The 14,459-nt window shown below is 57.0% G+C and overlaps 4 protein-coding genes across 4 annotated transcripts; 1 reads left to right on the top strand and 3 right to left on the bottom strand.

The window, feature by feature from the left end:
- Nucleotides 1-431: 431 nt before the first annotated feature.
- On the bottom strand, nucleotides 432-1,991 carry DCS_00494 (uncharacterized protein; the record flags this gene model as incomplete). Its single annotated transcript, XM_040797833.1, has 1 exon — nucleotides 432-1,991. The coding sequence occupies one exon, from the start codon at nucleotides 1,989-1,991 to the stop codon at nucleotides 432-434; it is 1,560 nt and encodes a 519-aa protein (XP_040658716.1).
- A 1,252-nt stretch (nucleotides 1,992-3,243) lies between these two features.
- Nucleotides 3,244-4,164, bottom strand: DCS_00493 (C6 transcription factor; the record flags this gene model as incomplete). Its single annotated transcript, XM_040797832.1, has 1 exon — nucleotides 3,244-4,164. The coding sequence occupies one exon, from the start codon at nucleotides 4,162-4,164 to the stop codon at nucleotides 3,244-3,246; it is 921 nt and encodes a 306-aa protein (XP_040658715.1).
- Nucleotides 4,165-5,542: 1,378 nt separating this feature from the next.
- DCS_00492 (N2,N2-dimethylguanosine tRNA methyltransferase) lies at nucleotides 5,543-9,199 on the top strand (the record flags this gene model as incomplete). The annotated part of the gene is made up of 2 exons (XM_040797831.1): nucleotides 5,543-7,418; nucleotides 7,914-9,199. 2 exons carry the CDS (start codon nucleotides 5,543-5,545, stop codon nucleotides 9,197-9,199), a joined length of 3,162 nt encoding a protein of 1,053 aa, XP_040658714.1.
- Nucleotides 9,200-9,264: 65 nt separating this feature from the next.
- On the bottom strand, nucleotides 9,265-11,729 carry DCS_00491 (ABC ATPase; the record flags this gene model as incomplete). Its single annotated transcript, XM_040797830.1, has 5 exons — nucleotides 9,265-10,819; nucleotides 10,876-11,068; nucleotides 11,137-11,331; nucleotides 11,396-11,564; nucleotides 11,637-11,729. 5 exons carry the CDS (start codon nucleotides 11,727-11,729, stop codon nucleotides 9,265-9,267), a joined length of 2,205 nt encoding a protein of 734 aa, XP_040658713.1.
- Nucleotides 11,730-14,459: the final 2,730 nt, after the last annotated feature.

Genomic DNA, 14,459 nt, shown 5'->3' with positions numbered 1-14,459 from the left:
CGTCGCAACACGCGTCACGCTACCTACGAGGGTACCGACAGTAGCATGTATTAGGACGGCACACGGTACATCAGTTAGGTTGATACAACTCTCCTGTGCGCCCATCGTGCCGCCGTCTCGGCGAGACGGTCGTATGCTGCAGGGGGGGGCTTGATTTTCGCGGCATCACGCCTCTGTTCCATTGCACTCCGTCATTTTGATTCTCGCTTAGTTTATTCTCTTGTTTCTTGCTTGCAAGTCGCCCAAATGTACCGCACGGCACGGCCAATTACCAATGCAATGGCAGGTGATAAAGAGAAAGGGAAACGTCAAAATAAAAGGTAGCAAAAATGTGCTACATGTGTGTACATGGCTATGACTCCTGACACCGACACCAGCGGCTTGCATCGCTTCGAATGGCCTCTCCTCACTCCCCTCATGCCGCGCAGTCTTCATCGCGAGCTGCTCTCCCACGCCAGCACAATGATGCTGTCCATGCTCGTGACACCATCCGTCTCCCAGCCCAGCCCGCTTTGGCCCCTTTTCAAGTACGCCTGCCAGACGGTGCCGTCGGCAGACGCGACAGAGTCCAGCAGCTTCCAGACGTTGCGCCGTCCCTTGGGCGTGATGACGGCCCTCTCGCCGCCGTCACCGCTGTCGTCCATGACGAGGGGGCCGGTAATGCGCGTCCGAGGCGGTTGCGCGCGGTAATTGCGGATGCGGATGCGTGACATGGCCAGCCCGTCGGGATTTTGGCTGATGGACACGCCGTTGACGACGAGCCAGTTGTCGTGGAAGAGGTAGCGCTGCATGAAGCATCCCTCGCCGCAGGCGTCGGTGACGAGGTGGGCCAAGCCGGGATCAATCCTGTGTCGCTCACCGTAGTCGTGCAGGACGAGCGGTCGGGTGCCCATCTCGTGGCCGGCCGGGTCCGAGGGCACGTCGTAATAGGGCGAGAAGGCGGCAGCCATGACGTGCATGTCGAGCCGAGCATGCTTCTTCATGCAGTCCGACAGCAGCACGTCCCACTTCCGGGGCCGCCTCGATGACACCTGCTCGTCCTCTTGGAAGCACGGCAGCCGCGGCAGGTTGTTGAGGGCGGAGCGCGTCAGGAGGAGTGCGCCGCCGCCCGAGGTGGTGAGACCGCCGTCGGCCTCGTACCAGTCTCCGCGCTCGTCTGGCAGGCCGATGAACAGTTTCTCGTCGCTGTCGTAGGCTGAAAGTTGCTGGTTGAGGTAGGACAGGCCCGGGAAGAAGACGGAGTCGTCGACGAGGGCGAACCATCGCTTACGCTGGCCGCTGGCGGCGAGCGTCGCGCTGTACGTCTTCATGATGCGTGTAATCTCGTAGTAGCGACGGGCCATGGACATGGAATCCTCCGTCGAAAGGGCGTATACGTCGATGGAGGCCTCGTGCAGCTTCGCGTCGAGCTCGTAGAGTTGCTGGTCCGTCGCCTTGTTGAGCATGAGCACGAGGTCGGCGCCGTTGCTGGCCTTGCCGTGGTGAGTCATCCAGCGCTTCCACGAGCGCACGAGGGCCCAATCCCGGTCCGCGATGCGTTCGAACGTCGTCGAGATGCCGAAGAGGAAGGGCGAGCCGTCGACGTCGTCCATCCTGGCGCCACGACGGGTCGGCAGCAGCAGCTTTCGGGAGGCATGGAGGTCGGTCCGATTCGGGGCATTCACGTTGATGATCCTCTCCGCCTGCGAGTGGAAGTCGTAGTTGGCGGCTGTGAGGGAGCTCGCCTCGTCCTTCTGTTCGGTCGCTTGGATCCGCCACGCCTGCCACGTCGTGAGGTTCGTGAACCTGTACGTGTCGACGAGGTGCTTGAAGAAAGATTCCTCCGCCGACGGCTCTCCGTCGACAGCGTCTTTCAGCTCGACGGGAATGGGAACCTGTTTTGCCGGTCGATAGTACGACTTGGCCTGTATGAGCAGAAGAACGACCAAGACGAAGATGAAGATGGTGTTGGGCCTCGTGTGGAGAGCCGACAAGCCCTTGGTGACAAACATGACTGTGATATGCGTAGGATACGAACATGAATGGTTGATTGATGGCTGGATGAGCACATGGGTGGATGGATTGACGAAGAAAAGTGCTCGGTCTGGTCGTCCGTCCAGATGAATGAATGTCACGGCGGGGCAAGGTCTCGCGGTGAGTGAATGGCAAGCAGCGACGCGGACCGTGCAAGTGCAGCAGCACCGAGCGATAGTACGCACGTGTATGCTCACCGGCCTCCGACGATGACCAGGGACCGACGATGAGGACGGGTAGGAAGGAGAGGTGGATGGGAAGGGAGAGGAGCGGCGGGAGAGGAGCGGTGGGAGGAGAGGTCTACGTGCTGGGAGTGAGGCAGGCGAGAGGATCGTGGGCCGAAAAGAGGTATACGGGTCGCACTCACCTTGACCAGCAAGCTACTCCGTCCGTGTAGCTTCTTGGCATGAGCTTGCGTCCTGCAAAGCTCCCGCTTCAGAATCCATCATCGGCAAGAGAATTGCCGGTCGTCCAGTACGGCGTTATCGTGGGTCGTGTACGCTGCAATGCCTTGGTAAATGCACGCACAATGCGGAGGTGTAACAGCTAAACGGCATGAAACGAACAAACAGTGGGCCTTGGTGGGACGTCGTCAGTTGACCACTGGATGCTCGCCGAATCACCGGCCCTTAAGCTTTCCTGGCAACCCGTTGACAGCCCCTGACTATGACTAGGGCGTCTGAGGCGTGATTGATCCCATTTAGCCTCTTCCTTTCGTATCACAAGCTGTATAAGCGTAGCAGTTCTGCTACACTGTGCTTTCGTTTCCGTAGCATAATGGAACAACGGCAAAGTGCCAATCCGACGAGTTTCAACGTTGACGCTGTCGCAGAAATGCTCGTCCTCATTGGCAGCAACGGCAGTTCTTCCTCAGCCACCCGGCGTACTCGGGATTCACCAATTTCTTCCGTTCTCGACTTGTCGTCGATCCCTCATTCATTCCCTCTGCTTGATTCGCCGCCGCCGCCGCCGCCGCCCTCTCGCGCGCACTGGCATCTCCACGCACAAACACATGAACAATCAAGCCAAGTCGCGCAATCCTCCTTGCTGGACCAGGCAATTCGTCATCCCAAGCCCTTTCCATCTGCGTGGGTGCAATCCGACGAGCCGTACTCCGTACAAGCGCATGCGCATGTAAGCACGGGCAAGTGCCGCAAGTACACTTGCTGGAACTGTGCTGTGCACGCACCGTACGCATCGAGCACGGGAGCGCCAGCAACGCCTAGCAATCTACCCTTGGCGCGGAGCAGTACCAGCGTCGTCGGTCTTTTGTTCATTCTTATCCATGACGTGCATGCTCCCGCTCCCTGTCGTCTTCGTGGCCTCGTCTCCGCCGCCCCGCTTCGGCCCCGTCTTGGGCTCGGGGGCCGACACCACGACCACGGCTGAATCGCCCGGCTGCTTGCCCTGTCGGGAGCTGTAGTGCAGCGGCATGTTGGCAACGACGGTGGCCTTGGCCTCGCGGAACCGATCAAAGAATTCGGCAAGGACCTGGTCCATCGTCATGTCGGCGGGGACGATGCCCGAGTCGAGGAGTTCCTTGATGTTGTCCTCGAGGTCCCCGAATCCAGCCATGTCGTAGCGGTACCTGTCCGGGACGCCGCTGTTGTGCAGGAGGGCGAGGAGGCCGGCCGTGACGGTGTTGATGGCCCCGAGCACCGTGATGGGCGTGCCGTCGACCAAGGACATGGCTCCGAGGGACGTCAGCGTCGCGCCGACGAGCAGCTGGAGAATCATCAACGTGCCGCGAATGATGCTTGTTGCGTGGAAGAGGTAAAAGAACTTGCTTCGGTACGTCACGATGTCTCGGTAGAGACCTGGCGGCATTCCCGACGGAGGCCACCACCAGTGGGTTGGATGGACGGCCTTGTGTTGCTCGACATCCACCGCACCGCCAATTCTAGCCGCGATGATGGACCAATCTGCTGCCGTCAGAAACCTGTGGCGAGGCACTGCGGGATGGCCGCCGTGCGCGTGGTATCTGCTGCCTGGGGCGTCGTGAAGCTCCTCCCGACCCTGGCCGGTTTCCCAATCTCCAGGGGACTGCTGCTCGCTTTCTTTCACCGGGCCCTTGCTCGATACATCCTTGTCACTGACAAGGCGGATAGGAGGCAAAATCGGGAGACCGGTGAACTGATGTTGCTCGGCCATGGCGAATGTCTGGACGAGCTGGCAGCTTTGTATTGCGCCTCTTCTTCCCGTCTACGCTTCTCCCTCGGCTCTTCTTCTCTTTATGGAGGTCACCTCGTTCAATTACAGTTCTAGGGACGGTGTAAGGATGTAGCAGGATGCAATAGGATGCAGTAGGTTGAAGTAGGATGAAGCAGGATGAAGCAGGATAAAGCAGGATAAAGTAGACTGAATAAGATATCCCGAAGCACATAGGTTGGCGGTGATGCGGTTGAGGCGGGCTACCGAACGACAAGTTGGAAGGGCGAGCCCTCAACAGCCCCTCAACTTTGGCGACGGATGATGTGCATCTCATGGTGGTGGAAGGTGCATCGAGCCCTCCTATTTCATCGTGTTGCCCACGTCCACGAGGAAGCAACGAAGCTCGCTAGGCGGCAAGCAAGACTGCCAAAATGATATCAACTCGTCCGGCGCAGCATGGTGAGCTCCTTCTTTGTTTGACCAAATGCACCAAGCGTGCCAATATAACCCTGTGGGTGCCTTCCTTGAGATGATTAGCGGTGATGAACGGATTCGAGCTACATGTTAATCACGTGTCTGGCGATGGAAGACGGTGCGTGCTGCTGCTTCGCACTGGTTAACGTTCTGAATCTGTCCATTTTGGTAGGGGCGACGTCATGATGTTTCAGCCCCTCGAGTTCATGTACTCCGTACTTACTTACCAGGGCGCTTGACATTTGGACCATGAACATGGGCAACGACCGTTGCTTGTATCTGATATGGAACCAAGGCAGATGCCCCAGATCTGGGCCACAATTCACTAACTAGGCGAGAGTATAATTATATGGAGTCGTACGAGAATGCATGAGTATACTATTCGAGAAGGGCGGAGACTGTCTTTATTGAACAACTCCCATAAATACAAGGCACAGTTATACGGAGTACGGAGTACAAGTACTTAGTTGTACTCCGTACTGTGCAAGTAGTTGTAAGTACAGTAAGTAGGCTCGCGTCATTACTACTATGAATGTCACTGGCAAGAAACGGGGCCTCGTCAGCAACACGCCAGTAGCGATAACCCCGCCAAAATGTGACCCGTAGTGACGATCGGCCGTCGGCGTTCAAAAGTCCGCGACCCACTTGTTCGTCCATGGTCCATCCAACCACAGCCCCATATTCTTGCAGCAGAATCAGATTCTCCCAATTTTTTGGATAGCTTCATGTCGACAATTCTCCAAGCACGGAACCCCCGCAGCCCTGGACAAACGCCTGCATGCTTCACGGCACCATTGTCCTTCACGCACAGTTCTTCACACGCACGGCCAGACCCATCGTGCGTGTCTCTGCCTCGCCATTGACACGCCGACTTTCCCCCACGCCTCGCCATTATTTAGCCTCGATGACAGACAATCATGATGGAGAGGGCCTTGTCGAGCGACGAGGCAAGCTGTATCGCCCGATAACAGAAGGCAAGGCAACCATCCTGGTTCCACATGATGCCACGGCACAAAAAGGAGCTTCTGCAGAGCAAAAGGTCTTTTACAACCCCATTCAGCAGTACAACCGCGACCTGTCGACTCTTGCCATCAAGGCGTACGGCGAATGGATGCTGGAACAGCGTCGATCCAAAAACCTCGCGAAGCAAGGGAGGGGTGGCAAGAAACGGAAGCGTGGGGAAGATGACGCCGCTCCGGTCCTCCAACCGGACCAGGAGCCGAAGCAGGACAAGCTCCAAGAGCAGTCCGACACCCCAACGGTGCCGAATCAAACGTTCAAGATCCTTGATGCGCTCTCCGCCTCGGGTCTTCGCGCCCTTCGATACGGGCACGAGCTACCTTTTAACACCTCCATCACTGCAAACGACCTCTCGGAGTCGGCCGTGGATTCCATCAAACTCAACGTCGAGTTCAACAACCTACAGCACGCCATCAACGTGACGAATGAAGATGCCCTCGGCCTCATGTACCGTGCCATTGCCGACGACCTAGCGAAGAAGGACCGCAATGGGAACGCTGGGAAGAGTCACAAGTTCGACGTCGTCGATCTGGACCCCTACGGCACCGCCGCCCCATTTTTCGACGCCGCCATCCAATCCGTCCGCGACGACGGCGGCCTCCTCTGCGTTACCTGTACCGACAGCGCAGTGTGGGCCGGTCACAGTTACTGCGAAAAGGCCTTCGCCTTGTACGGGGGAGTTCCCGTCAAGGGAATGCACAGTCATGAGGCCGCCCTGAGGCTGATTCTCAACGCGATAGCATCCTCCGGCGCCAAGTACGGCTTGGCCATTGAGCCGCTTCTCTCCCTGTCCATCGACTTCTATACCAAGGTCTTCGTCAAGGTCACGAGGTCGCCGCAAGCAGTCAAGTTCAACGGCGCCAAGACGATGCTTGTCTACAGCTGCGACCGTGGCTGTCACTCGTGGCAGACGCAACCACTCCTGCGGAGCAAGCCGGCGCCGAACAAGAACGGCATCGGGTATTTCTACAAGCACGGTATGGCCTTGGGTCCCACCGAGGACCGATTCTGCCACCATTGCGGCTTCAAGATGCACGTCGCTGGACCGATGTATGCCGGCCACATCCACAACCAAGAGTTTGTCCAGCGCCTTCTCGACGAAATTCCAAAGGCCTCTCCCGATGTCTACAAAACTCTGCCAAGGCTGGAAGGCATGCTGCGGACTGCACAGGAAGAGTTCATTCCGGGACCGAAGCCTGAGGATGGCGTCGACTCCAAGGAAGCCCAACTCGCCTCGGTCGACCACTGTCCCTTCTTCGTCATCCCCGGCAAGGTATCGAGCGCCATCTCCTGCACTACCCCGACCGACGACATGTTCAGGGGCGCTCTCATTCATCTCGGTTACCAGGTCGGACGGAGTCACTGCCGGGCCGGTGCCATCAAGACGGATGCGCCCTGGTCGACGATATGGTGGATAATGACGGAGTGGGTTCGACAGAAGTCTCCCATAAAAGCCTCTAAATACAAGCCCTCCATGGCCGCCTGGAAAATCCTGCACGACGCGGGTCTGGTGGGCCAAGGCAACGGTGCCGACGAGACGAACCAAGGCGACGGCAAAGACGTCAAAATGGTGGGCGGCGGCGGGCAGTCGGCAGAGACGGAACCGGAACTTGCTTCGGTCAACAAGCCGGATGAGAATCCAGGCCCTGCTCCGTGCCCTGCTCCGGACGAGAACGATGCGCACGGAGCAGGGAAGCCCGAAGCTGCCGAGAGTGAGCTGCGAAAGACACTTGTCTTTGATGCCGCCCTGGCTCAGCTAGGTCGACAAAGGGGTCAGCGTTATGTGCGCTATCAAATGAATCCCTCGGTGAACTGGGGTCCCATGACCAAGGCAAAGGGTAATTGAGACCATCGGTGGCTCGACACTACCACGGACCGGAGATGTTGTTGTCACGCACTGTCTGTCTGCCGTCACAAGCCGGCTCCGCCGACCCACAATGGGCTGAATTGACTCAGACCGAGGTCTAACCAACACAACATAGTATGCAACATACGCCAATCTGATATCAATCCAACGTTGAGCCCTTTCTCCTCTTGCGTCCTCGGTGTGATTGCCGCCGCATAGTCTCGCATAAACTCCGCTCAGATCCCCTCCGTGTCAAGTATGGCCAGTGCTGTAGACCAACCTTTACGGCAAAAGGTGCAAAATGTGCGCATTCGAGATGGAAGTCTTGTATGGACTCAAGTCGATGGCAGCCAGGGTCAGACGAGAGTTGACGAGGTCGTCCTCGCGATTGAAATGACGCCTTCTCCAGGCCGACATGGAGAGGGAGAGCTTCTCATCTGCTGCCTGAACGAGGACCCGGAGCAACAGTCGCAAACCGGCCGGTTGGTGTTACTATGCGCCGATTCCGTCTCGGGTGACGTTCTGCAGGACTGCCGCCTCGGCAGTGTACCGCCCCATCTTCGCAACACCGGCAACAACAAGGTCGACGTCCTTGTGTCTACGGGGTCTGGCTTGGGCCTCGCATTGGCATTCTGGGAATCGGTACTGCGACCGCTGTGGACTCTTGCTGTGGAGTCTCTCGGAGGTGCGCAGATGCCCAATACCGTCGTCACGCAGGACAAGCAAAGCGTTCTCCGCTTGGCTCAATCACTTCATTCTCATTCTCGTGATGATGAAAAAAGGACAGTGGTCTTGCTGAGCGGCGACGGTGGCGTTGCGGATCTGCTCAACGGCCATGAACCTTCGGCTGGGAGCCAGCCACCACTCATTTCACTGCTACCCTTTGGCACCGGAAATGCCCTATTTCATTCCCTCCACAAGCCACTATCGAAGGAATCATGCCCGTCCCCTCTGGTTATGGGTCTTCGGACGCTCTTCCTCGGCGTGCCGGCTGACCTGCCCATCTTCCGGGCCTCGTTCTCGGCAGGCTCTCGCGTCGTCTCCTACGAACCCACGACGGATGGTGTTGGTAACGGGGCAGGTCTGACAAGGCAGCAAGATTCTGTTGTCTCGCTTTACGGTGCCATTGTTGCCAGCTACGGCTTCCACGCCAGCATCGTCCACGAAAGCGACACACCTGAATTCCGGGCACATGGCAACAAGCGCTTCGCCATGGTTGCCCGGGAGCTTCTCGGCGAGTCCCACGCCTACCGCGCGAGTCTTTCCATTCGCCGTTCCTCCTCACCGTCCAGCTTAGTCCCGGTCGACGGTGAAACGCACGGATACGTCCTCGTCACGCTCGTATCCAACCTCGAGCGCACGTTTGCCATCTCCCCCGCGAGCAAACCGCTGGATAGCAAGCTCCGCCTTGTGCGCTTTGGGCCCATTGGCGGCGCGAGGACCATGGAAGTTATGATGGCGGCGTACGATGGCGGAAAACACGTCGGAATGAAATGGGACGATGGGCAGGCGGTGAGTTATGAGGAGGTCGACGAGGTTTGTGTTCACATTCAGGAGGACCTGGCTCGATGGCGCATGTTTTGCGTCGATGGAACCATCGTCGAGGTACCGCAGGGGGGATCCATGACGGTCAGCAAGGCTCTCGGGGGGTTATTTTCTGTTCTCGTTGATCCGCAGCTTCAGCAGAGCAAGTAGATGGGGCGAGTCGACGTCCATCCTCGTGACTACGCCACAGTACCCCGTGGGAAAATGACAGAGGGCTATCTTCCGAGCAGCTTTCTGGCCCTCCTCTCCATGAGCTCTTCAAACTGCGTCACACCATTTTCCAGCACGCTCAGCTGCCCCGCCTTCAACCTGTAGACCACCCTCCTCCGGGGCGCCACCTCGTCCGCGGATGCATCATCGCTGGCGAAATCATCGTCCTCGTCGTCGTCCAGGTTCCCTTCTATGGCGCCGCGCATGAACCACCGATCGTGGCTGACGAGCACCACGGCCCCCTCCCAATGGTTCAGCGCGACGCGCAGCGCCGTGACCGTCTCGTAGTCGAGATGTGTCGTCACCTCGTCGAGGACGAGACAGTGCGGTCGCCGCCACAACAGTCGGGCGAGCTCGCATCGCACCATCTGGCCTCCGGAGAGCTTGCAGACGGGCACGTCCGAGGCGATGCGGCCAGGCAAGCCGAGCTCCCCGAGAAGGGCACGAACCTCCCCCTCATCGAGTGCGCCATCGACGTCGCGCGTGAGGAGTGCGAGCGCCGAGAGCTCGGGCTCTGCCCTACCGAGGGCCGTGAGCGCTTCTGTGGCGTGTTGCGAGTAGTAGGCCAGCTTCAGTCGCGGGTGGGTGCTGAGGCTGCCAGACGCTGGTACTGTTTCCTGGACGAGCATCTTGAGGAGCGTCGACTTCCCAGAACCGTTGAGCCCGAGGATGCCGACGCGATCGCCCATTCCGACGGAGAGAGTGATGCCCTGGACGGCAAAAGGCAACTTGGCCGAGTAACGATAGGACGCCTTCTCCACCGACAAGAGCGCGCCGGGGAACCGTAAGTCCGGCGGCTCTGGCAGAGTCATGACGACGGGCCGTTCCTCGGGCGGGATTTCGATATCATCCCGGGATGTCAAGTGGAAGCCAGCCAGGTCTCGGTTGAGCTTGAAGCGGCCTCCCTTGGCATTGACTTGCATGCCCCATCTATCGCCGAGCTTCTTCTGTCGCGATTTCGCCTGGCGAATCTTGTTCTGGTCGTCGTTTGCCTTGCCGGCCTTCATGTTCTGCTGGATCGTCTTCTCCATATGAGCCTTCTGCTTGGCCTGGGCATCCTTCATCCTGCGAAGCCAGAGCTTGCGGTCGGCCTGCGAGTGCTCAAAGGTCGGCAGGTCGCCGTGGAAGTAGGTCAGCTGCTTGTCTCGGAGGATCAGCAGGTCGGTGCAGAGGCCGATGAAGTCGCGATCGTGCGACACCAATATCAGCGTCGGCGGCCTGTCCGTTTCCTCGAGCGAGCGCAGGTACCGCTGCAGCCAAACGATGCCGAGGAGATCGAGGAAATTTGTCGGCTCGTCGAGGATAAGGATATCCGAGGGCTGAAGAAGGGTCGTGGCGAGAGAGGCGCGCATATGCCAGCCGCCCGACATGCCGCTAGCGGGTTTGACCATGGCATCAGATGAGAAGCCAAGGCCGGTGAGGATGGATTTGGCCTTGGATTCGACTTGGGCGATGCGCGCGGGCTCGACTTGGACCTGAAGCTGGGCGAGCATATCGATGGCTTCCTGTGTCTCGGCCTGGAGGACCGCCGGCGCGATATCTTGGTCCGGCTGTTCAAGGCTGCACATGTGTCAGCGGTGAGGTGCCATGAGAACGGAATCTTGGCCCATGCATACGTAGCCTTGGATTCGTCGACAACTTTGGAAAAGGCGGCGAGGGCTTTGCGAGCCTGCGTTCCTCTAGCACCGCTGCGGAGGCGGGCCTCCTTGTCTAGACGAAATAGTTGCTGTTGGAGGCGTTCGTGCTTGAGGGTCCTTAGAGCTCGGATCGGAGCAAAAGCGTCGGAAGCGTCGATGCCTCCGGAGAGGACTGTAGCCTTTTAATTTCTCCACCGGCAATGGGCTGGTGTCCTGTAGGGAGGACGACTAGGAGAATACCTTGCATCTCTTTCTCGACGGTGTCCCTGGCGATGGCACGGTCGATGACAAGCTCGAGAACACTCGGCCCCGCATCCTTGCTGTTCGTCGCGCCGGCGCCAGCCTCGTCGGTCAACCTCGTCTGCTGGAGGATGGCAATATTCGTCCCCTCTGGCACACCGGGGATGAGTTTCTCGGCGATTGCCCGGAGCAGGGCTGGTGTGCATCAGCACCGCTCAGGCAAAGCATGGGGCAAGATGGGATAGGTGATGCGGCGCACTCGACTTTCCCGTCCCATTCCGGCCCACGAGGGCGTACCGTCGGCCCTCCTTGAGACGGAGCTTTGCATTGGAGAGGATCTCGACGCCGCCAGCGCGCGCTCTCGACGACTTGCCTTTGGCTTCCGTCTCACCAGCCGCAACGGTGATGCCGAGGCCGTCAATGTCGAGCTGTAGTTTGTTGAGCACGGAACATGGGTTTTGCTTTCATCTGGGACGGAGCGCTTCCAGGCACGAAGTTACCTCGCGATAGTTGGGAGAGTCGATGTGGAACCGGGTTTGCTTGGCGGTGCAGAGGATCGTTGTCACCGACTCGGCATTCATCGACGTCATCATGGTCGATGCGTCGAGAAATAGTAGGATGAATCGCCAGAGGTTCGATTGGGAATGATTTTACAGCGTTCGTGGCAGCGAGGTCAAGATATCAATCGAATGCTTAATTCATGAATGTGAAGCAGCGGGGGTTGCACCTGCTTTTTATGACTTTGTATTCCCAGATGGCCTTGCCGCTTTGGATTGGCGGCCAGGCGGGAAGGAAGTGCAACGGCGAACTGTTGGGGTGACTCTGGAGCTACCGACGAAGCATGCCAACATACTAGCTGCTGCATCTACTTTTTCTCCCTCGTGCAATTCCGGGACTCAAGCTCGACGTTTGCCTGGATGAATAACTAACTACCTACCATTGGAGACCAACCGAGCCACTAGCAGCAGCCATGTCTCTGCACCAGAGACGTGCCGTTCGGCGAAGTGACTCACACCGGGCCGACCCGATTGGGAACCACCCGTCATGACGCTTCCTTCTCCTACTTGCCGCTCCTCGCCATGCTGCTTCTGAATGCTCCCGCATGTCAAGTTCAAGGCTCGACAGGCGCATCTCTCGAACGAACCGTCATCCATTTCTCCACCGGCGTTGCCAGCGCCCATCCTGGTACGGACGGCTCCATCTAGCTTTACAACCCTACATAGGGAGGCCGTGAAAGCCGGCCCGTCAGATGGGAGCCGACGACGAAACAGATGAGCCGCGTGAGATGGCGGTGGAGAGAAATCTTGATCTGATCAAATGGGCCTACAACAAGGCAAACAGAAGGCGGTGGGTGAATGTACGACGAGCTAGACGCCGTTCCATGACTACATAATTCTCGCGGATAAGTCGGACCCCCCCAAGATGGGCACCCCCCAAGATGGGCACCCCTCACAACGACAAGGCGGCAGACTTTAAAGCCGAAAAAAGCAGCATTTTCAGTACCGCAATATTAAAATAAAATATCTAGAGTATCTATTCAAGCTGCCATTCAAAGCAAAGGCTCTCAAATTCGTAACTAGACGTTAAGGCGGCTATTGGGGCCGGATCTAGCACCCGTTGCAGTCTTGCTCGAGTCTTAACGATCTATTCAATCTGTGCAAAGCGCTCGTTGGGATCTTGGGCTACTTTTTGCTTCTTTAGAGGCTTAAGTCGATAGACTTAATATTCCAATTGAGCGATTTTAGCCTGGGCCTCTGCAAGGGTGGTGTTTTAGGCATTAAGGCCCCGGCTAATCTTCCAAAACAGCCGCCTAGCAGCCCGATCAACTTGGCCGGGCGCATATACCTTTGCAATAAGGACTTTAACGTCGTACGATCTGTAGGGTGTTCGGAATGGATTGGATTCCTCCTCAAGCTACCTTTTTAGGGCCTCGGCTTCTGGAACGGCTAGGGGGTCGGTCTGTAATAGAAGGCGGCTCATTAGAGGCTTTGCTATATTAACGGGCTACAACCCAGATCCCTTCCAGCCTCCCTTAATATTCCATTCCGTAAGACCTTCCGTACGGGCCTTATAATAGTATTGCAAAAAGGTAGCCTTACCGATTGGCGTTATATCGTTACTACTAGCTAAAAACGCAATAGCTTCAATAGCCCGGCGGTAGGTAGCCTTAATAGGTAAAAAATACAATACATCGAGAGGCTGGAGGACGTGTGAGGCGTGTGCCGGTAGGAATAGTAGGAAGATACTATTATCGAAGCATTCGTACATAAAATCATCTGTTATATGGCTTCCGTGCCCATTAACAATAAGTAGCCGTTTATTCGTTTTCGATACCTTCGTTCCGGGGATAAAGACCTCTTTTAGCCACTTTAATGCAATTGCATCGCTAGTCCAGCCCTTATCGGTTGCTGCAAAGCGCTATTGATCCAAATAGGCCAATTTCTCCGGAAACCATTAGTGTTGAAGGTCTTTACCCTTAAAAAGGACCAGCGGCATTAGGGCCTAGCCCGTTGCAGAGACGCACTCTACAATTGTAGTCCAACAACGCAATCCAAGCCGTTTTTTCAGCTATATCTTCTTCTCTGAGCTCCCTAGTACAAGACCATTGCTGCCGAGGCCTTCTAGGATCCCTGTTTCGTCTATATTCTATCGGTGTTAGGGTAAGATAGCCTGCAGTGCCGGCAGCCTTAGTAAATTGAACCAGGACTGGATCCGAGGGATAGTAGCACCATTTAAACGGGCGCATTCGATAGACTTACCTCGTACGGTACTAACTTCTGGGTTACGACGCAAAAAGCCGGTAATCCAGTTCTTACCGAGAGGTTCAAGGTCTCCTCCAGCAACAAGGATCCGGGCGGTAAAGACCTTTAGTTGATAATATAACGGCGGTAGCCCTAACGCGCCTTGGGCAAGGACCCAATCGCGTAGGTGCTTTTCTTGATCATTTGAGAGCCTCTGCGATATTTCTTTTGTATCTTTTATTGGAAGGCGGCCGCATAATCGATATTGGAGCGTAGCGCGTGGAATTCCATACTATCGGGCAGCCTGGATTTGCGATAGCCCGTTTCGAATAGCGTAGAGAGCTAACTGGACCGTTTCTTCGGAATAGGTAGGTAGCCTAGCCATTGAGAAAGCCGTATATAGCTTTTTTAATTAATTGTAGTTAAAATGCACGAGAAAACGCGGTTATAATATTGTAGGTTGATGTGGATGAAGGTGCTAAATAGGGTGCCCATCTTGGGGGGTGCCCATCTTGGGGGGGTCCGACTTACCATCTATCTTGCGGCAAGGATAGCCTGTCTCCCAGATGCCTGCTCCGCTGG

Source organism: Drechmeria coniospora, chromosome 01 (assembly GCF_001625195.1).
Source record: "Drechmeria coniospora strain ARSEF 6962 chromosome 01, whole genome shotgun sequence".
Lineage (NCBI taxonomy): Eukaryota > Fungi > Ascomycota > Sordariomycetes > Hypocreales > Ophiocordycipitaceae > Drechmeria > Drechmeria coniospora.
This window is presented reverse-complemented; position numbering and strand designations above follow the sequence as displayed.